The sequence below is a fragment of the Pleurodeles waltl genome, chromosome 6 (assembly GCF_031143425.1).
Source record: "Pleurodeles waltl isolate 20211129_DDA chromosome 6, aPleWal1.hap1.20221129, whole genome shotgun sequence".
Taxonomy (NCBI): domain Eukaryota; kingdom Metazoa; phylum Chordata; class Amphibia; order Caudata; family Salamandridae; genus Pleurodeles; species Pleurodeles waltl.
Window position 1 is genome coordinate 1,457,622,702 of NC_090445.1, and position 16,131 is coordinate 1,457,638,832.

At 40.1% G+C, this 16,131-nt stretch overlaps 1 protein-coding gene across 2 annotated transcripts in view; it reads left to right on the forward strand.

Annotated features, from left to right (window-relative positions):
- Positions 1-16,131, forward strand: part of TMEM26 (transmembrane protein 26) — a 451,963-nt gene that overhangs the window by 426,552 nt on the left and 9,280 nt on the right. For both annotated transcript variants that reach the window (XM_069240917.1, XM_069240918.1), the window contains one exon: positions 8,422-8,498. In XM_069240917.1, the coding sequence (XP_069097018.1) occupies positions 8,422-8,498 (77 nt within the window). The remainder of the gene's footprint in view (positions 1-8,421; positions 8,499-16,131) is intronic.

Sequence of the window (16,131 nt, forward strand, 5' to 3'; positions counted from 1 at the left end):
GTTCATGATGCAAACTCACCTAAATTATGTGAGTAGCAGTGGCACATCACTTGCCCTTTACCACGGATGACATCACAGGAAGCAAACGCAGTGAGTGGTAGTGCAGATGGGCATGTTGAGTAAATCACAGGGGGTGTAAAGCAGATTACTCGTGTTACAAGAGCCGAACTGAGACCTGTTTAGTGCTCTGATCTGCATAAGTTTAATGTTTCAGCTAGTCTTGGTCCTGCCTAATGATAATACATTAATAAACAAATACAAGGGAAATCCCATTACTATATAAGCAGAAATCAGGGGCAATCCTATTAAGAAACAGCTTTCACCATAGACTAATTTTAACAGTAATATTTTTGAATACATAGGCACACAGCTTATTTAAGCATGAATACAATCATATGGACAATTTTAAAAAAAAGTAGTAGAGTACTTAATACTTTTATTGTCAAGAATAGAAATGTACTCAGTATTGAACTGCTAAAAACAGTGATCACACGGTGCAGAAAATGTGAGTGACAAGTGTTTAATCATAAAAAGCCACACGAGTCTTGACTCCAGAGGATATTTTACAAATAAGGATCAAAGAGGCTATGTGTAGTCTATTGTTGACGGCATTTTGCCAAGCTGTAAAATGACAAAAACCATTTACCACTCCTGGCACAGTATTACAGATTTGGACTGGTAAAATACCATCCAAGCCAACGTGGAATGAGTAAAGGCAACCCCTGACACGTGTTTCGCTCTTATTAGAGCTCATCAGAGAGGTTTAGCTTTGTCCAGATACAATGGAGCACCCAGTACAAGTCAAAACAAATCCATTTCAGGGTTAGAGTGATGCATAAATTATGCAAAAAAGAATAGAGAACTCTGGGTAGTTCCCAAGTTTAGGTGGAGAGCAGCTCTAGTAAGGAGCACTCTGCAACACCAGCAACCCACTAGGTTTGCTCACCTCAAATGTCTGTTTATCTAGCAAAGTTTTTAAGCATTGGATCAGCACAGTGCTATCCACGCCGAGCTAGATAGTGACAAAGTCTTTTGCCATTTGTACAACAAAGGCTTTAAGCATAGGTTTGACACAGTGTCAACCTTGCTGAGCTGAGTCCTAAGATGGCTGCCACCACTTCCAGGGTGAGGTGGTGGAACCAATCAGATCTCACTTGGAGATCTGTCGGCTCCACGGAGCCTCAGTGGTGTGAAATATATAATTTTCTTTGCCCGTAATTTCTCCAAACCTACTTTTACACCAGAATGCAAAAGCACTTTTTCTGGACCAATATCTAGCTTTTTGCCAAAATTGGTGTAATTCTGCTCAGCAGTTTGTGCTGTAGTGGTGTCTAAATTTTCTATGGAAAAATGAATGGGGAAAATGCATTTTGACACCCCCCTTTATCTCCGTCCCTGCATGAAAGATCACCCCAAAACTTCCAATGCACAGACTAGTTAAAAAGTTAAAAAAAATTGGGAATGTTTTGTGAAGATTTTACAAAATGGGCTAATGTTATTAGCAACACAAAAAATGCATTTCTTATATAAACACAATCCTAACCATAACTACCCAGCAACACATTGTAGATGGCCCCACAAGTACCTGTGGCCCCCTAAAAATCAATTCTCCACTAGTGAAGATAAAGATGATACGATCAAAAACAAAGAATACACAAAAACATTTTTTTAACTATAATGCTGTAAAATCCCACAGCATGTTTGGAAAAAATCAAGAGTGTTTTGTAGAAGCATTGGAACTGCTTCAAACATGATGTGGACATTGATTAATATTCATTCAGATTAACATTTGAGCTAACTTCTAAGGCTTGCTGTGTAAATTACATATGAGGACATTGCAAAAAGACATGAAACCAGAATTGCAGTGTTTTCAGACTTTTAATTTTGCTTTTGTTTTAAGATAAGATGTCTCATATGTGTTGCCTGAGGAGACTGCAATCTGAAGCCAGAAAGGATAGTGTAGATCCGCAGACCAAAGATAACATAGGTACCACATGGAATGAACCTTGTGATACAATTTAAACATAAACCACAGTGCTTCCCTTTAGCTCTAGGAAGACTGTACAACAAATGAGGCCTCCGCTCAGCTAACATATTTTCTAATAGAATGATTCACTAAGATATTTTTAATGTATAGGTGTGACTTACCCCCAGAAATAACAAAGTATGCAATACGTAAGTCTAAAATAAGTCACACTTGCAGCAACAAAAAAAAAAGAGTTTTGAATCAGGCAGTCTGGCTCACTGGGCACAGAAGGGGTGGGATGACGCGCGGAGGGGAAGGGGGAATGAACATAAAATTAATTTGAAAAGAAAACACTTATTTGTGCCGCCTCCATCACCACTGTGCTGCTCCTCTCCTGCAGAACAGCTGCAGGCACAGGCTCCCAGCCTGCCCTGTGGCAAATCCTGACGCTGCTCAGAGCAGCCTGCGAAGCCTCTCTCCAGCCTGGCAATGCAGTGCCAGGCTGGAGAGAGCCTACTGTGCATGTGTGTTTGGCTGTCCCGAGATGGCCGCCAAACACACATGTGCTCTGAGGGGGCGTGGTGGGCACTCCCCTTCACTGTTCATCACCCCAGTGCTTAATTTTTTCTTGTTGTTTCCGGTGCGGAGCACCAGCGCTTATTTTTGAGGGCCGGCACTTATTTTTCTGCCTCAAGCATTTACTGAAGAAAAAGACACATATGGGAAAGATGGAGGAAGAGAAAAACGGAAAAGCTTCACAGTGGGATAAAGCAGAAAGTTGCAAGAGTGAGCTGAAGGTGCAAGGAGTGGCTGTAAATGGATTAACGAGGCCTGAGATGGCTTCAGGATTACGCTGCCTCAGTATTCCGTATTGGCACATTTAATTGAAGCAGCCCCGTGTTTAAGAGGAGGGCTTTGGGCACCAGCACATTTTTATTTACAAATTGAGCACTGCGTGGCCCGTCCCTTTACAAGAAAATGATAATAAACACAGTTTATTATCATTTTCTTGTAAAGGTTTTGCAGATACTGCTGCTGGCGGGTGCAACGCTCCTCCACCCTAACGGAGGAGCAGCCACTGGAATCAGGCCTTTGACTATTCACATATGACTGTCAAGAAGTGTAAATACACTTTCAGAATGGTGCCGAAGAACATGTAAAGTGAAGTATCACAACTGTAACTTTCTCTACTAGGTTTCAGACAGGCGGAACGTCCCCATAAATCTCTTTGAAAAATTTGGCAAGAAAACCATATGTTCTCAATAGGCACTCATAGAACATAACAATACTTTTATAGTTTGCTAAGGTAGCCTGCCCATGACAAGGGATGATGGCTTTTCACACACCCTATGGAAATTCTGAAAAAATAATTGTGAAACAGTATATCTTGTAGCATTATTTCCTACAAAAGAGGACTCAATTTGTCATAGTTTGACTCTTGCTCTAGGCAAGACTGCAGGTTTAGGGATGACAGTATTTATGTTTGTAGGCGACTATGCCAATCCTAGAACAAGTCACAACTGTTGTCCCAACCCTCCCGGCTCACAAGCAGCACTTCACCAAAAACCCAAACAGTAAAAGGTGATTTGTGGCAGCCTTTACGCATGGACTCAAGAGTGTGATATCTCAGGGAGTGTCGGGATTAAACGGAGATCACCCCTTTCTCACATGAACAACATGTCTCAATCAAACATAGGCAATGAAGGAGATGCATTAAAGTTTTCAATAGGTTTTATTAACAAAACTGCAATCTATGATAAGTTGCATAGGCTGCAATGATTAGGATAATGAATAATGCAAGAAACAGAATGGCAAAGACAAGAGTCATTGACACAAAGACCCCCACCATCTTGCAATAGCATAAAATGACACGAGATGTGAAATATGGCCTACCACCCTGTCATGTACCTAATCTCTAACCTAAAAGAGAGCTAGGTGTGTTAAACCTAATCTGCCAATGCCATGTCCATGAGAAGAGACTCCCAACCCTTGTTACCTTGAAATTAGGTCTCTAGCTCAGACTCCGTAGGGACACGAAGAATGGGCCAGCATCAAGGTGACGTGCAGCATCGATAGCAGCGTTGGCATCTGGTCAAAATCCCTCTGACTATCTGTCTAAGTGAGATGCATTTATACAGATCTGCTCGGACCCCTGACGTAGGTCTGTTCTCAAATAATAGACAACAAGACAGGCTTGGGACGGCAATTATGTAAACAATTCCCTCGAAGGTGTGAAGAGAGAAAGTACCTAATGTAAATATCTACAGTTTGTTTATCTTTGTCACTTGATATTGACGCCTTAGCGTGATGGCACTGATAACGTGAAACTAAAACATTGGCCTAACTAGAAACAATGCAGGCATCTTGAAAACATATAATAAAATACTTGCGCTAAAACAGAGCAAGCTAAGTAGGGTAAAAGTTACTAGGTGATGGAGGCACAGGTCCGCAAGCCAGAAGGCTAAGCAAACTCCTGTTTCCCATTAAGACAAGATAGGATTACCTACAAATTTGTATGCAGTAAAACCAACTCAGAAATATCATATCCATATTGTAATCATATTAGTTGGGGTGGTTTTATCTCCGGTTCTGATTTTTGGGGAATAACATGCAATTTTGTTCACACCGACTTGTAAAGCCAAACAGTTTTCACTGTGCAAATTCTTCCTAGTGACATGTGAATGGATTTTCGGGGTTCTGAGGCCAAATTTTCTAGTATACTGTGTGGGGCTGTGTCACTTTCTTGATGCAGCCCCAACACAAAATGTATGTCAAGAAAGACTAAGCAATGCAAGGCCTTAATTGCCTGCCATAGTAAAAAGAAAAGGTAATGCAATGCAATGCATACCACTGAGTGAATCGGTCCTGGGTGAAGCAAGTGAATCTGACTGTCTCGACAAACATTGGGGGTAAATAATATATATGTCTATGTTCCCTCTGGACTGTTTTTCAGGCTGGGTAGCTGATAATCTCTCCATCCATTCACCCCAATGGTCCTCAGTCATCCAGGTGTGTTTCCCCTCCTCCACATGTGTCCAGTCCTGGATCCAAGTGCAATTTACACCCAATTCGTAATCTGAAATTGGGAGCAAGTCATTTGTGGCTGACATTAGATTAACTATGCAACTGAAAAAAAGTCCGCAGATCAGCAAGAGGTCTGTCTTTTTTCATTGCAGTGTTCTTCTTTTCTACATCTAATTTCTTTAAATTTGCCATTGTACTTCTTTCAAGTAGATTCGCAACATGTTATGAAACATCAGCAGGAACAAACAAATATTACCCAGTTCTCACATTTCCCTACCAGAGCTAGGCAGATTTTACAGGCCCATTTACCAAACCTATCTGGCAGGTTAACAAAACTTTACAGGATAGCATAAAGGTTACACCAATCTTTCAGGCTAGGCTCTCACACGCAAGTAGTGGCTACCAAATCAAATATGAGTTTTAAATATAAAGTATTTGGAAATACAGTCATTTTTTCCTAAACATCAGATATTCACTGCATGAAAATGCACGTTGTGCTATGGAAGCCAATCGGGGAACGGCCTAAACAACGTGGGCTAAGCGACACGTACATTTAGCACACAAGCGGAACAACGTTTGCCTTAACTACGACTGCCCGCATGTCTGCTTTAACCACGCATATGCCTAAACCATGCATGTGTGTGGGTGAGGCAGAGAGTGCTCTAGAGGTGCAAATGGGTGGAAAAGGAAGGAGAGGATTCAGTGAGGTAAGTGGGGCTGGGCAGGGCTTGGGGGTTGTTTTTTAGGGGTGGGTGGATTTAGGGTGAGGTATTTTATTTTTACAGTGGGCAGGATTTTAAGGGCTCAGGCTGGAGAGTGTCTGTGGCCAGGGTTTTGGGGGAGGGGAGGGAGTTCTCAGGGGTAGGGTAAGGTTTTAGGGCTCAGGTCGAGTGGCGGTGTTGGATTAATTTAGTTTTTATGGGTGGGGAAGGTTTTAGGGCTCGGGGCAGTTTGGGGAGGGGTAATTTAGTTTTCAGGGGTGAGAAGGTTTTAGGGCTTGGGGCAGGGGTGTCATGGTAATTTAGTTTTTAGGGGTGGGGGAAGTTTTTAGGGCTCAGGGTGGGTAGGGGGTCGGGGTAGTTTTCTTAGAGAACACTGGCCACGGTTTTGGGGCGTTTAAGGTAGTTTTTTTTTTTTACAGGGGTAGGGCTTTAGGGTTCAGGGAGGGTAGGGCCTGGGGTCAGGTTTTGGGGGGGAGGTTTCTAGAGGTGAGGGTAGTTTTAGTCCTCAGGGTGGATGGAGTAGTTTCTTTTTGTTACGAGGGGGTTGTATAACACAACCACGCATGCCACTTCCACATATTCCTTTACTAAGCATGCTTTTACAATTAAATTTGTTGTAAAGGCATGCATGGTAAAGGCATGGTCGTGGCTCCGACCGCCTTGTTAAGGCATGCATGGTTCTGCATGGGGGGTTGTGTCACAAATAATTGAAGAAAAATTACTCTCCTATCTAATTAATGAAAAAATTATACGAATGGAAAACAAGTCTAACATAAAGCAAATGCTTTTAATCCTATATCTAATTCGAACAAACCTTGACATTCAATTCCAATTTTGATATAACATATTTCTTTCAAAGAAAATTTCAAATATAAATATGTGACAACAGAACATAAATATACACAATGCCATTCAAGACAACATATAACACAAAACACAAACCAACTTTGACAAGACCCAAATGGACAAACAATGAAATAACACTTTAATTCACAACAAAATCAATGTGAAAACAAATATCTACATAAAAATTCAATATGGTGATTAGTATGTCTCAATCTTGAATGTTCATCCAACAACTGTATATACTATTTGTGTTTTCTCATCAATCTCAATCAGAAATTAATCTCTATAAAGAGTTCTTTCACTGTCAGAGTCTCTATGATTATAGCGACAGCACAAGGTCCTAGTGCTGTTTGTTATTCAAGTCAATCTGATCCCAATGTAGTAATTCGTCAGTTGATTCTTGAAACTCTGGTTTCCCATTGCCAACACACGTTTCTGTGGATTTTACCTTCCTAGAAAATTTATAATTCCACCACCACTTTCATCAGGGCATATATATGCAAGAAAAGCACCAGAAACACTGTATTTTATCTAAATAAAAACACTACAAAAGTATGTATCATTCAATGATATAAATCTCTGTATAACAGTTGTGTTGTAAACTGTGATGCCAAAAAATGCAAAATCAACTATGTAAGTATCCGTACCTTCATCAACAAAACTAAACATTTTATAATTAAAAACGTGCTACAAGCAACTATGTGAACAAACTTTAAAAAAACAACCAATTCCAAAAGCAGGTCTGTGAAGTACCTCAAACAACCAAACACCGTGTGCTTAAAGAAAATTATAACCCCAGTGGCCATCAAATAAATCAATGGGCTGGTTTATCCTACCTGATGGAGTTTAACCTTCAGGGATAGTTTTTAATATATACACTCCTTTATTGCTCTATAATAGAATAGGCAAAATTACTCACGCAGGCACCCTAAAAGAAGTTATTTTTGAAAAAACAAATGTCTTAATAAGAAAGCTGATAATGTTACATCCATTAGTTGAAACAACTCCCCTCGATAATAACCAGATTGCAGCCGTCAAACCCGGCTTTACATATATAGAAATGAAAATACAAATACAACGTGTTCATTGTCCCAAGTATGACTATGAATTCTATAAGAGAAATAGAACCCACACCAGAACGGGGAGCTCATTTGAAAATATTTCTCATATCGATAAACATGTCCTCACTCGTATGTAGAAACGGGAACCAAAGATAGAATAAACAAAACTTTCACAGGCTCGGTGGTTGTGTCATACAACCAAGCCAAGAGCTTAGTTTCAGAAAGCTACTTCCAGTTCCACAAAATAAATGCTTAACATTTTTATGTAACATTACCATGTTAATGAAAAAAAATCACAGGATTTTACCTGAAATGCCAGATTCTCATGTTTAGTAAATGCATATTTGTGCCAGCATTAATTTGTCGTTTCCTTCAGTTCCTCGCATTAATAACTACTGCAAATGGGTGTATTCTGACAGGCATGCCCATATAATTCAGTGCGATGGATGTCCAAATTATGCTAAGTATTACCACATTATGCCAGGGCATAACTCCCTTTCAGGAAGAGGCATCCGAAATGTTAACCACATGCCTTGTTCCTCAGTATCCAAAGTCAATTTAACCTACCTTGGAAGAGCTTCAATGGAAGGGAAGTATCATGGTGTCGGGAAAGTACCATAGTGAAAATACAACTGTTTAAATGAAAGGAGATTCTCTCATTTAGAAGTGGTTATTGTTTTACTGTTAATTGAAGATTGCCACTGGACTGTGTTATTCAGAAGCTTAATAGTCCTTTATGAAGTTTATTAGTTCATTACAGCCCGTATTCTAAATAACGTTCCATGTATGTTTTTAACTTTAGAAAGGAAGCAGTTCTTGTGTATTCCATTCTATCAGTATGGACCTGGAGTATGTTGCAGTTTCTCTTGGATGTTGCTGGTGAGTATATGAATCATGGAGGTTGGCCCCTGCGCAGTCTGCAGAACCCTATATATTTTTTATTCTTGCTATCTTTTCTTTCGTGGGTGCATAAAATCAAAACATTTTTCTGAAGGTGGCTTTAACGTCATTTTCCATAACCCTAATGTGCATTAGTCTTTGAAAACAACCAGTTGCCATGTTTCAGCCAGTGCTTAATTTGTAAAATAATAAGTGCTGGTGCCCAAAGCTCTGCTCGGACACCTGTGGCTGGTGCTATAAAATGTCAGAGTGGGAATACCAAGGGTGCACTGTCCTGAATCCACGTCAGGCCTCTTTAATTCACTGCCAGACACTCCCTGCTTCCTTAGTCTATGTTATGGGTTTCTCCTTTCTCCCTTGGTGACAGATTTTCTCTATTTCTCTTCATCCGTCTTTTCATTTTGTTTGTTTTTCCCTCGGTTGATCTCGGGAATATCTGAAGTGGAGAATTAAGTCCCGATCCCGAAAAATTAATGCCAGTACCCCCGACTTGCAACCTCCAGCTCAAATTAAGCACTGGTTTCAACTAGTGCTAAGAACAAACCTAATAACTATTTGGAAACATTGATTTGCACGAAATTCAAAAAGGTTGCAGCCCCAGAGGTATTTGAAGATTTGGGCCATGTTAGGCAAACTGTAGTACTGGTGGGCAATTGTTATCAAACATTTCCACATAGTACTGCCAAACTAGTGATTCCCCCGCTCTATTTAGGGTCAGGAGAGGTGCTATATTTACTCTAGCTGACTCTTTTCTGGCTCCACTGGAGTCAACCTGTGATAAAACAGCCCATCTAGCACAGGGCCGTGAAGTCAAACTAATAGTCATCCTGCCCTGTATAGGGTGGGGCAAATGCTACTTATTTTCTCGATGTGGTACAGCTATGTTAGTCACGGGAGCCATGCTAAGGAAAACACACTATAACCCCCATACACAGGAAAAACTCCCAGCTTGTCAAGGGCATTGTGTTGGTGTTCCCAAGAAACAAACTCTCACTTTAAGAGTTTGATTCCTAAAAACAAGAAACTGAAAGCTAAAGTTGGCCGACTGGCTTCCACCAGGGTTGCAGAGGGCGCGCTGACATGGAAGTCTGACAAGCCATCCGCCAGTGTCTTACCTACCTCCACATCCTTGTATTGAACAGGAACATTGAGAAAGTTTAGCTTTCCTTCCTACTGCGGTTTATGTCATTATGCCTTCATCACCATTAATTCTACATAACTAATATGATCACGTCAAATATGGCACGTTCTGTTTAAAGAGTAAGGAATATAGATAATGTAATTCCTCTTTTTTCTCTCTTTCATTTTTGTTTTCTTTATTTATTTACAAATAACAGTTGCTAATCACCTAGCCACTGAGGGGCATATTTATACTTGTTTTGCTTCGAATTTGCATCATTTTTGACGCCATATTTATACTTTGGTTCTAGACCCATCTAGTGCCAAAGTTATGGAGTTAAAGTAATTTTTTGGACGTTGAAACCTACTTTGCGTCTATGAGATGCAAAAAAGTACTCCATGGCCTTAGCGCCATATTTACCCCCACATGCTAAAATCACAAACAGGGGAGAGGAGGGGTCAAATAATAGTGCAAAGCTTGCTTTGCACCATTATTTAACACCTTGGTCAGGGCAGCCGTTAGGGGGCCGTGGGCCTACTTCCATGGTGGAACACGATGGAATAAGCCCACAGGTGCCCTCCCCAGGACCCAGGGACACCCCACCCACACCAGAGGGACAGCGGAGGATGGGGAACCCCTGTAGGTAAGTACAGGTAGGTATTGTTTTTTAAAGTGCTATTTGGGGCCCTGGAATGGGCCCCCTACATGGCAATGGGTGCAGTGCCATGCCCAGGGGACCCTGGTCCCCTGTGCTGGCCAATGGTGTGGTCGGCGTGACTCCTGTCTTTTCTAAGACAGGAGTCCTGTGGTATGGATGGTTTTGCATCAGAAAATGGCGCTAGGCTGGGTATAGTCATTTACTTTTACTCTAACCTGCCTAATGTCAATTTTTGGTGCAAAACTCCCTTCTCCCATACCGCCTCCCCACCCGTCTAACGTCATTTTCTTTTTACGCTAGCCTACCCTTTGCGCCGGCTTGCACAATTCAATAAATATGATGTCTGGCTGGTGCTCAAGAATGGTGCAAGCCGGTGCAAAACATTTTGATGCATAACTGCGTTAGTGCAATTTTTTAACCAAAAGGAATAAATATGCCCCTGAGTCTCATGTATTTTCAATTGTTAACAGCAGAAATATCATTGATAAAAATCTGTTACAGGGCACCCAGTAAGTTTTTAGAAAGTCTCAGGCTTAAGCTAAAACTATTGGGGTTTATGCTTATGTTGATGGTTTCCTAAAAGATGTGTGATGTGAAAAATAATCATAAAAGGAAAAGAAAAAAAATCACAGTCTATTATTTAAGATGTTATCAAATGAGAAAAGGATAAAGCTTTCAATAAAAGCAAACAATTGGTTGAACCTCAAAAAATACAAAGGGTGTTCAGTGAAAGCCTTGCTTAGAAGTATTGTATTAGCAGTTGCAGACTTGAACCTGTAAATATACATTAGTGAATCAATTTTCAGAAAACACTTTATGGTTCATATATCACCCTAGCATAGGCACTATAATGTTCATAGTACTGAGCAACTAGAAATTTCCAAATGATTTGCTGAACTTTCAAATATTGATTGTACACACTACTCATTACTGAGGAACTTTGTTTAGAGAAATGATACCCGAAAATATAAAATTATTGATATGATTTATGCAATCAAAGTAGAATGCTGAGAATTATTTGTCTAGTGTTGATGCCTTAAGGAGATAGTCAAAATGACAAGACTTTATTATATTTATAATTAGAAAATCCTGGAGGGGTTTGTTTTTGTCATAAAGTGAGAGCACATACAGTGGCCAAAGAGCAGATTGATTTAGTTAATTGATGTGTGCTGCAATGCGAATGATACCTACGTGGCTTGGTTGAGCATGCACCCTTGGCTTGGAGTTCCGTCTTTACGGTAAGTCTCTGTGGCTTTTTGTTTTTTCACAACAGCATATCCAAACATATACAAGCTCACTGATGAGATAATGTGTAATGGCTTGAGACCCAGAGTGGTCCCTGCTTTTGGAGAGTGACGTCTGCCATCGCCCCAGATTTGAAAAAGCTGGCAGTGGTAGGAGAATTTTGATTAACATGGAATGGTGGACCTTATCCCTTTTTCCATCTCTGGGAGAGTGCTTAAAGGCCTCTCTGTTAAATTGGTCTGCCAGTTTGCTTTACAGTCAAGCTCTTTGGTCTCTTCGTGTGCGGCATTGATGATGAATGTGTGTGTATTTTGAATGCGGTAGGTTGAGCATGGAGCGATGCATATGCTTGACTTTATGAAGACAGAAATCCATTTAGAGACACTTGTGTGACTGACAAAATGCAGGACAGGGATGAGTGTGCAAGACAGGGTGTGAACGGGAGAAGCCCCCACACTATTCATGAGGTAACTCTGAAGGCTCCACTGAAAAATTAGTGGAGATCAAACGGTCTTTTAATGTGAAGGACTATTCCAGAACCTTGCTCCTTGCCCTCTTTGTCAGAGGGGTGGTGCAGAGAGTTTTGCCTAACGGCCAGGCAGGGAAAGAATCTCTTTCTGTGCCTTTATTCTTTATCTCAAACCAGGGTCCACCCTGCTCCACCCAGCCTCCCTGTCTAATTCCAAGCGCATACATACACTGTTCTAGCATGCCAGCCAGGGGTAAATATTTGGTAAAATTAACATGTAAAATTGCAGGGATTTCTCACTGACTGATGTCCAAGCAGTGCACATATTTCTGAGTATCATTGCTGGTGTTTTGTTAGGAACAGACCTAAAATCTATCTACAATGATGGTAGAAACACTTTTGGGGAGGTGGTGAAAAGCAGGAGCTGTCACTGAGAAAAAGGGTTTTTGCGGTATCTTTACTTGGTTATGCTCTTAACTCCCGTTTTGAAGTACAGCTTTTTTTGGACCTGCTTGCCTTTTCTGGTGGCTGCAAGAATACACCAGAGCCAGCATGTCTGTCAAGAAACTGAAGGATAATAACTGGCATCGCCCTCAACACCATTGAGCCACCCATGTCCTCGACCTCCCTGAGTAGGATGATGCACGTAGACGTTTCTAGCCCCTGCACATTCTGAGAGGCAGAGACAGCCAGAGTTTAGGAAACTGCCAAAAAGAGGCTGACCCAGTTGCCCTATATATTACCTTCGGAATAAACATTTTCACATATGCCAATGATACACAAATTTTCTTTCACCTGGGTGGCAGAAAATAATTTGGGCTCCTTTGCCGACATAACTATCCACAATATTCTATTTATACTGGTGAGCCACAAATTATTGTTATTGGGAGAGATATATCTGGAAACTCTCTTTTAACCAAGAATTGGCCTCTTCTTCAACATAATATTTTGAGTTGTAAATGTTGAAGTGCTCATTGACATTGAACTATCATCAACAAATGAAAATTAGTCCATTTAAAAATTCTGTAACTATCTTCCACAGAGCATCCAGCACATCAATGACGTTAAAGCACTTTTGGGATGTTATTACACATTTATTGTACTTACTTGGGATGTAGAGTTGCCCATGTGAAGTTTTTATCTCCACACCAATCAAATAGCAGATTAAATCGCAAATTACACGCTCTTTACATGCCATCTGGGTGAGCTGAAATGTATCCTATCAGAGTAGTACAGGCAGGTAGATATAAAATGTAAAGAGTAAAAATTTATTTCCCCTACCCTCTAATAAGCTTCTTTCGAAATTAATTTAAGATAATCCAGTAAAAAAAGGTGTTGAAACATAGGGTAATTACATTTGAACCATAATTTCCCAAATTTACCAGGCACACAACCAAGCATTTAGTTGATTATATAATATATGAGCATAGTTGCAGCAGTAGTTCCACCTTTGTTGTAGTTATTTATTGATCCATATGCATGCCCAATTGGCAACCGCAATCTCCACAATCAGTTAATACAAAGTCCAATGAATCGTATTTCGTAATTTAGTAAATCAATTTCAAGTAGACCTCACATTAGATCTCCACCGGTAAAACCTCTGGACATTTCTCAAATCCAGCCAGCCAACACATGTTTCGTCAGGGATATTAACCCTATGACTTCATCAGGGCTGTAATGATTTATAACACACAAATTAATAAAGTACAATTAAAGTAATAATATTGTGAATAGTATGATTAGCCATGCGGTGTCGTATGGGTGATCATTTGATAGCATAGAAAATAAAATAGAACTCAATTACATTGATGTGATAAATCCATACCAAATATTGTGCAAAAAGTGACCATGTACCCAAAAAAGACTAGAGATAAGCATGTGAGTTATACTGATCCCAAATCGATGCTATCCGATTTAGCCAACAGTGTATCTCATCTATGTGCACATGCCTCTGTGATAGATACCCAATAAATTCAGTGTCACTAACCTTAACATTCGAAGTATCCTTCCAAGAGTAGTCTCTCTAATTAGCATTGGTATATTGGTTTCAAAACAGTGTACCCATAGTCAACAATAAAGAATTTCAGTTCATCTGTCCAAAATATCAGAGACAAAACCATATTATACAACCTGTAAGTAATTGCCACTGTCTCCTCAGAGTAACACACCACAGTAACCTAGCTTCGTAACCACTGGAATATGTAAAATTCAGAACCAAAATATATAAACACAGTCACTATTTACATTTGAATGCAAATTATTCTGTATTACAGGTTGATTTACCTACAGTTATTGGAAGGGATCACTGTAGAACCTAATGAACAACCACCAACACCTCCTCTGAACAGTGCCCTGGATAAGATTAGTAAAAGGCGCGCTATTTTGGCTTCAATCTGCTAGCTGTCCAGTTTGTAGGAGTACATAACCAATTCAGTAAAGGGATAAATGTATTTGCATTCATGCATCCTGATACAAAATAATTTGGTTAGTACAGATGAGATTTCATGGTAACTGTGTTTACCACCAGTGTCCACCTTTTTAAAACAGACCCATGCAACACAGCCAGGGTAAGGGGCACTAAACTGCTAGCTACACTCAGACAACACGCCTATGGCAGTATTCAACTGCAACTTAACAACCACTCAGAATAACCCTTTTTGACAAGCCTAAATTTTTCCATTCAAATATTAATGTCACTCCTAAGCAGGCCTTATTGCCCATAAAGGAAGGGTGCGTCAGGTCAAGGCTAAAGTGGAACATATCCTTACAGTGTCCTTACAGTGAAATGTTGCCAACATCTTTTTTCAATGCAGCAAGGCTAGCTACTGCCATAGGGAAACACTGCCCTACTTTGTAAAATTCTGATTGGTAGCTAATGCAGATCACTGCCCTGACACAAGCTGAAATTGAAACATAGATGCATGACAACAGTAATATCAAGATCTTTTTGCAAGCTGGTTACTACATTCATGCGGTAAGCATATGCCTTATGGATATTTGAACAAAAATGCCCTCATGCTTTATTGTCACTGTGACTATGTAAACATGGAAATGTGTGCTCCTTTCAGATATACATACTCATGCTTCAGTGGTCTATGGCAAAATGGTTGAGATCAACGTTTTTGAATGAAGAAGTAAGCAATTAAGAAATATGGGCTCAATTCACAATACCGTTATTAGGAGTAGATGTGACATGTATTAATCTGGACTACTGAATTTAAGAGTAAACCAGAAGTACTACTAGATGGCACATGTGAAAAGTGTTTGAGGCCCACATTTGTTCTGTAAATTCAGAGAACTACAGATATGCAATGCCACTTTTTTCTTTGTATAGTTGATTTTGTGAGGAACAAATTTGTCATACCTCTGATTTTGACCCTGTAGATGATTGAGAGCCTCACATGCTATTAGTCAATTCACAAAAAGTGGTTGCAAGTTGTTCACCGACTTTTGTGAATGGAATAGTATTTTATAAACGGATTTATGTACGAATGGGTCGGCTCGCAAAATACTGATTCGCAGGAGGACGCAGAATGGGCTGCCTAATTAATATTCATTACACAGGTCTCAATGTGCGACCCAATGTGATTGATCACAATCACAGGGATGGTGCCTGCAACGGTCATCAGATCACCATGTCTGTGATTGTGTTTAAATAAAGAAAATCTAGTTTTTAATACATACCATTTTTCTTGAAGAAACAGGACTTTGAAAAAAGTTTTCTTTGTTCAAAAGGTTTCACTCAGAGTTGTCAGTGGTTCCCTGGACAAGTGCCACCTCTTCCTAAAACATTTCTCAAGATTCACAAAGGATAAAAAGTTCAGAGGGGATCCATGGTTTGCCTTCTCAATTGAGGTCAAAAACCACTGATACATTCCTTTCTGACTCTTCCGATTTGCGATTCCTGACAGGGTCACAAAAGCCCTTTTACAAGTCAGAAAGAATTTTAGAATTTGTAAACATCTTTCTTTAATACAGAAACGCCCTTTTGAGCCACAAACCCTGAGTTTTTGTGAATCATATTCTCAATGTTCTACCACTTAAAACTGGGACGCTGAAGTGTATTTTATGATAGCACAAGACACGATTAACTCTGTTATGTAAAGTGCAGTCTTTGCTT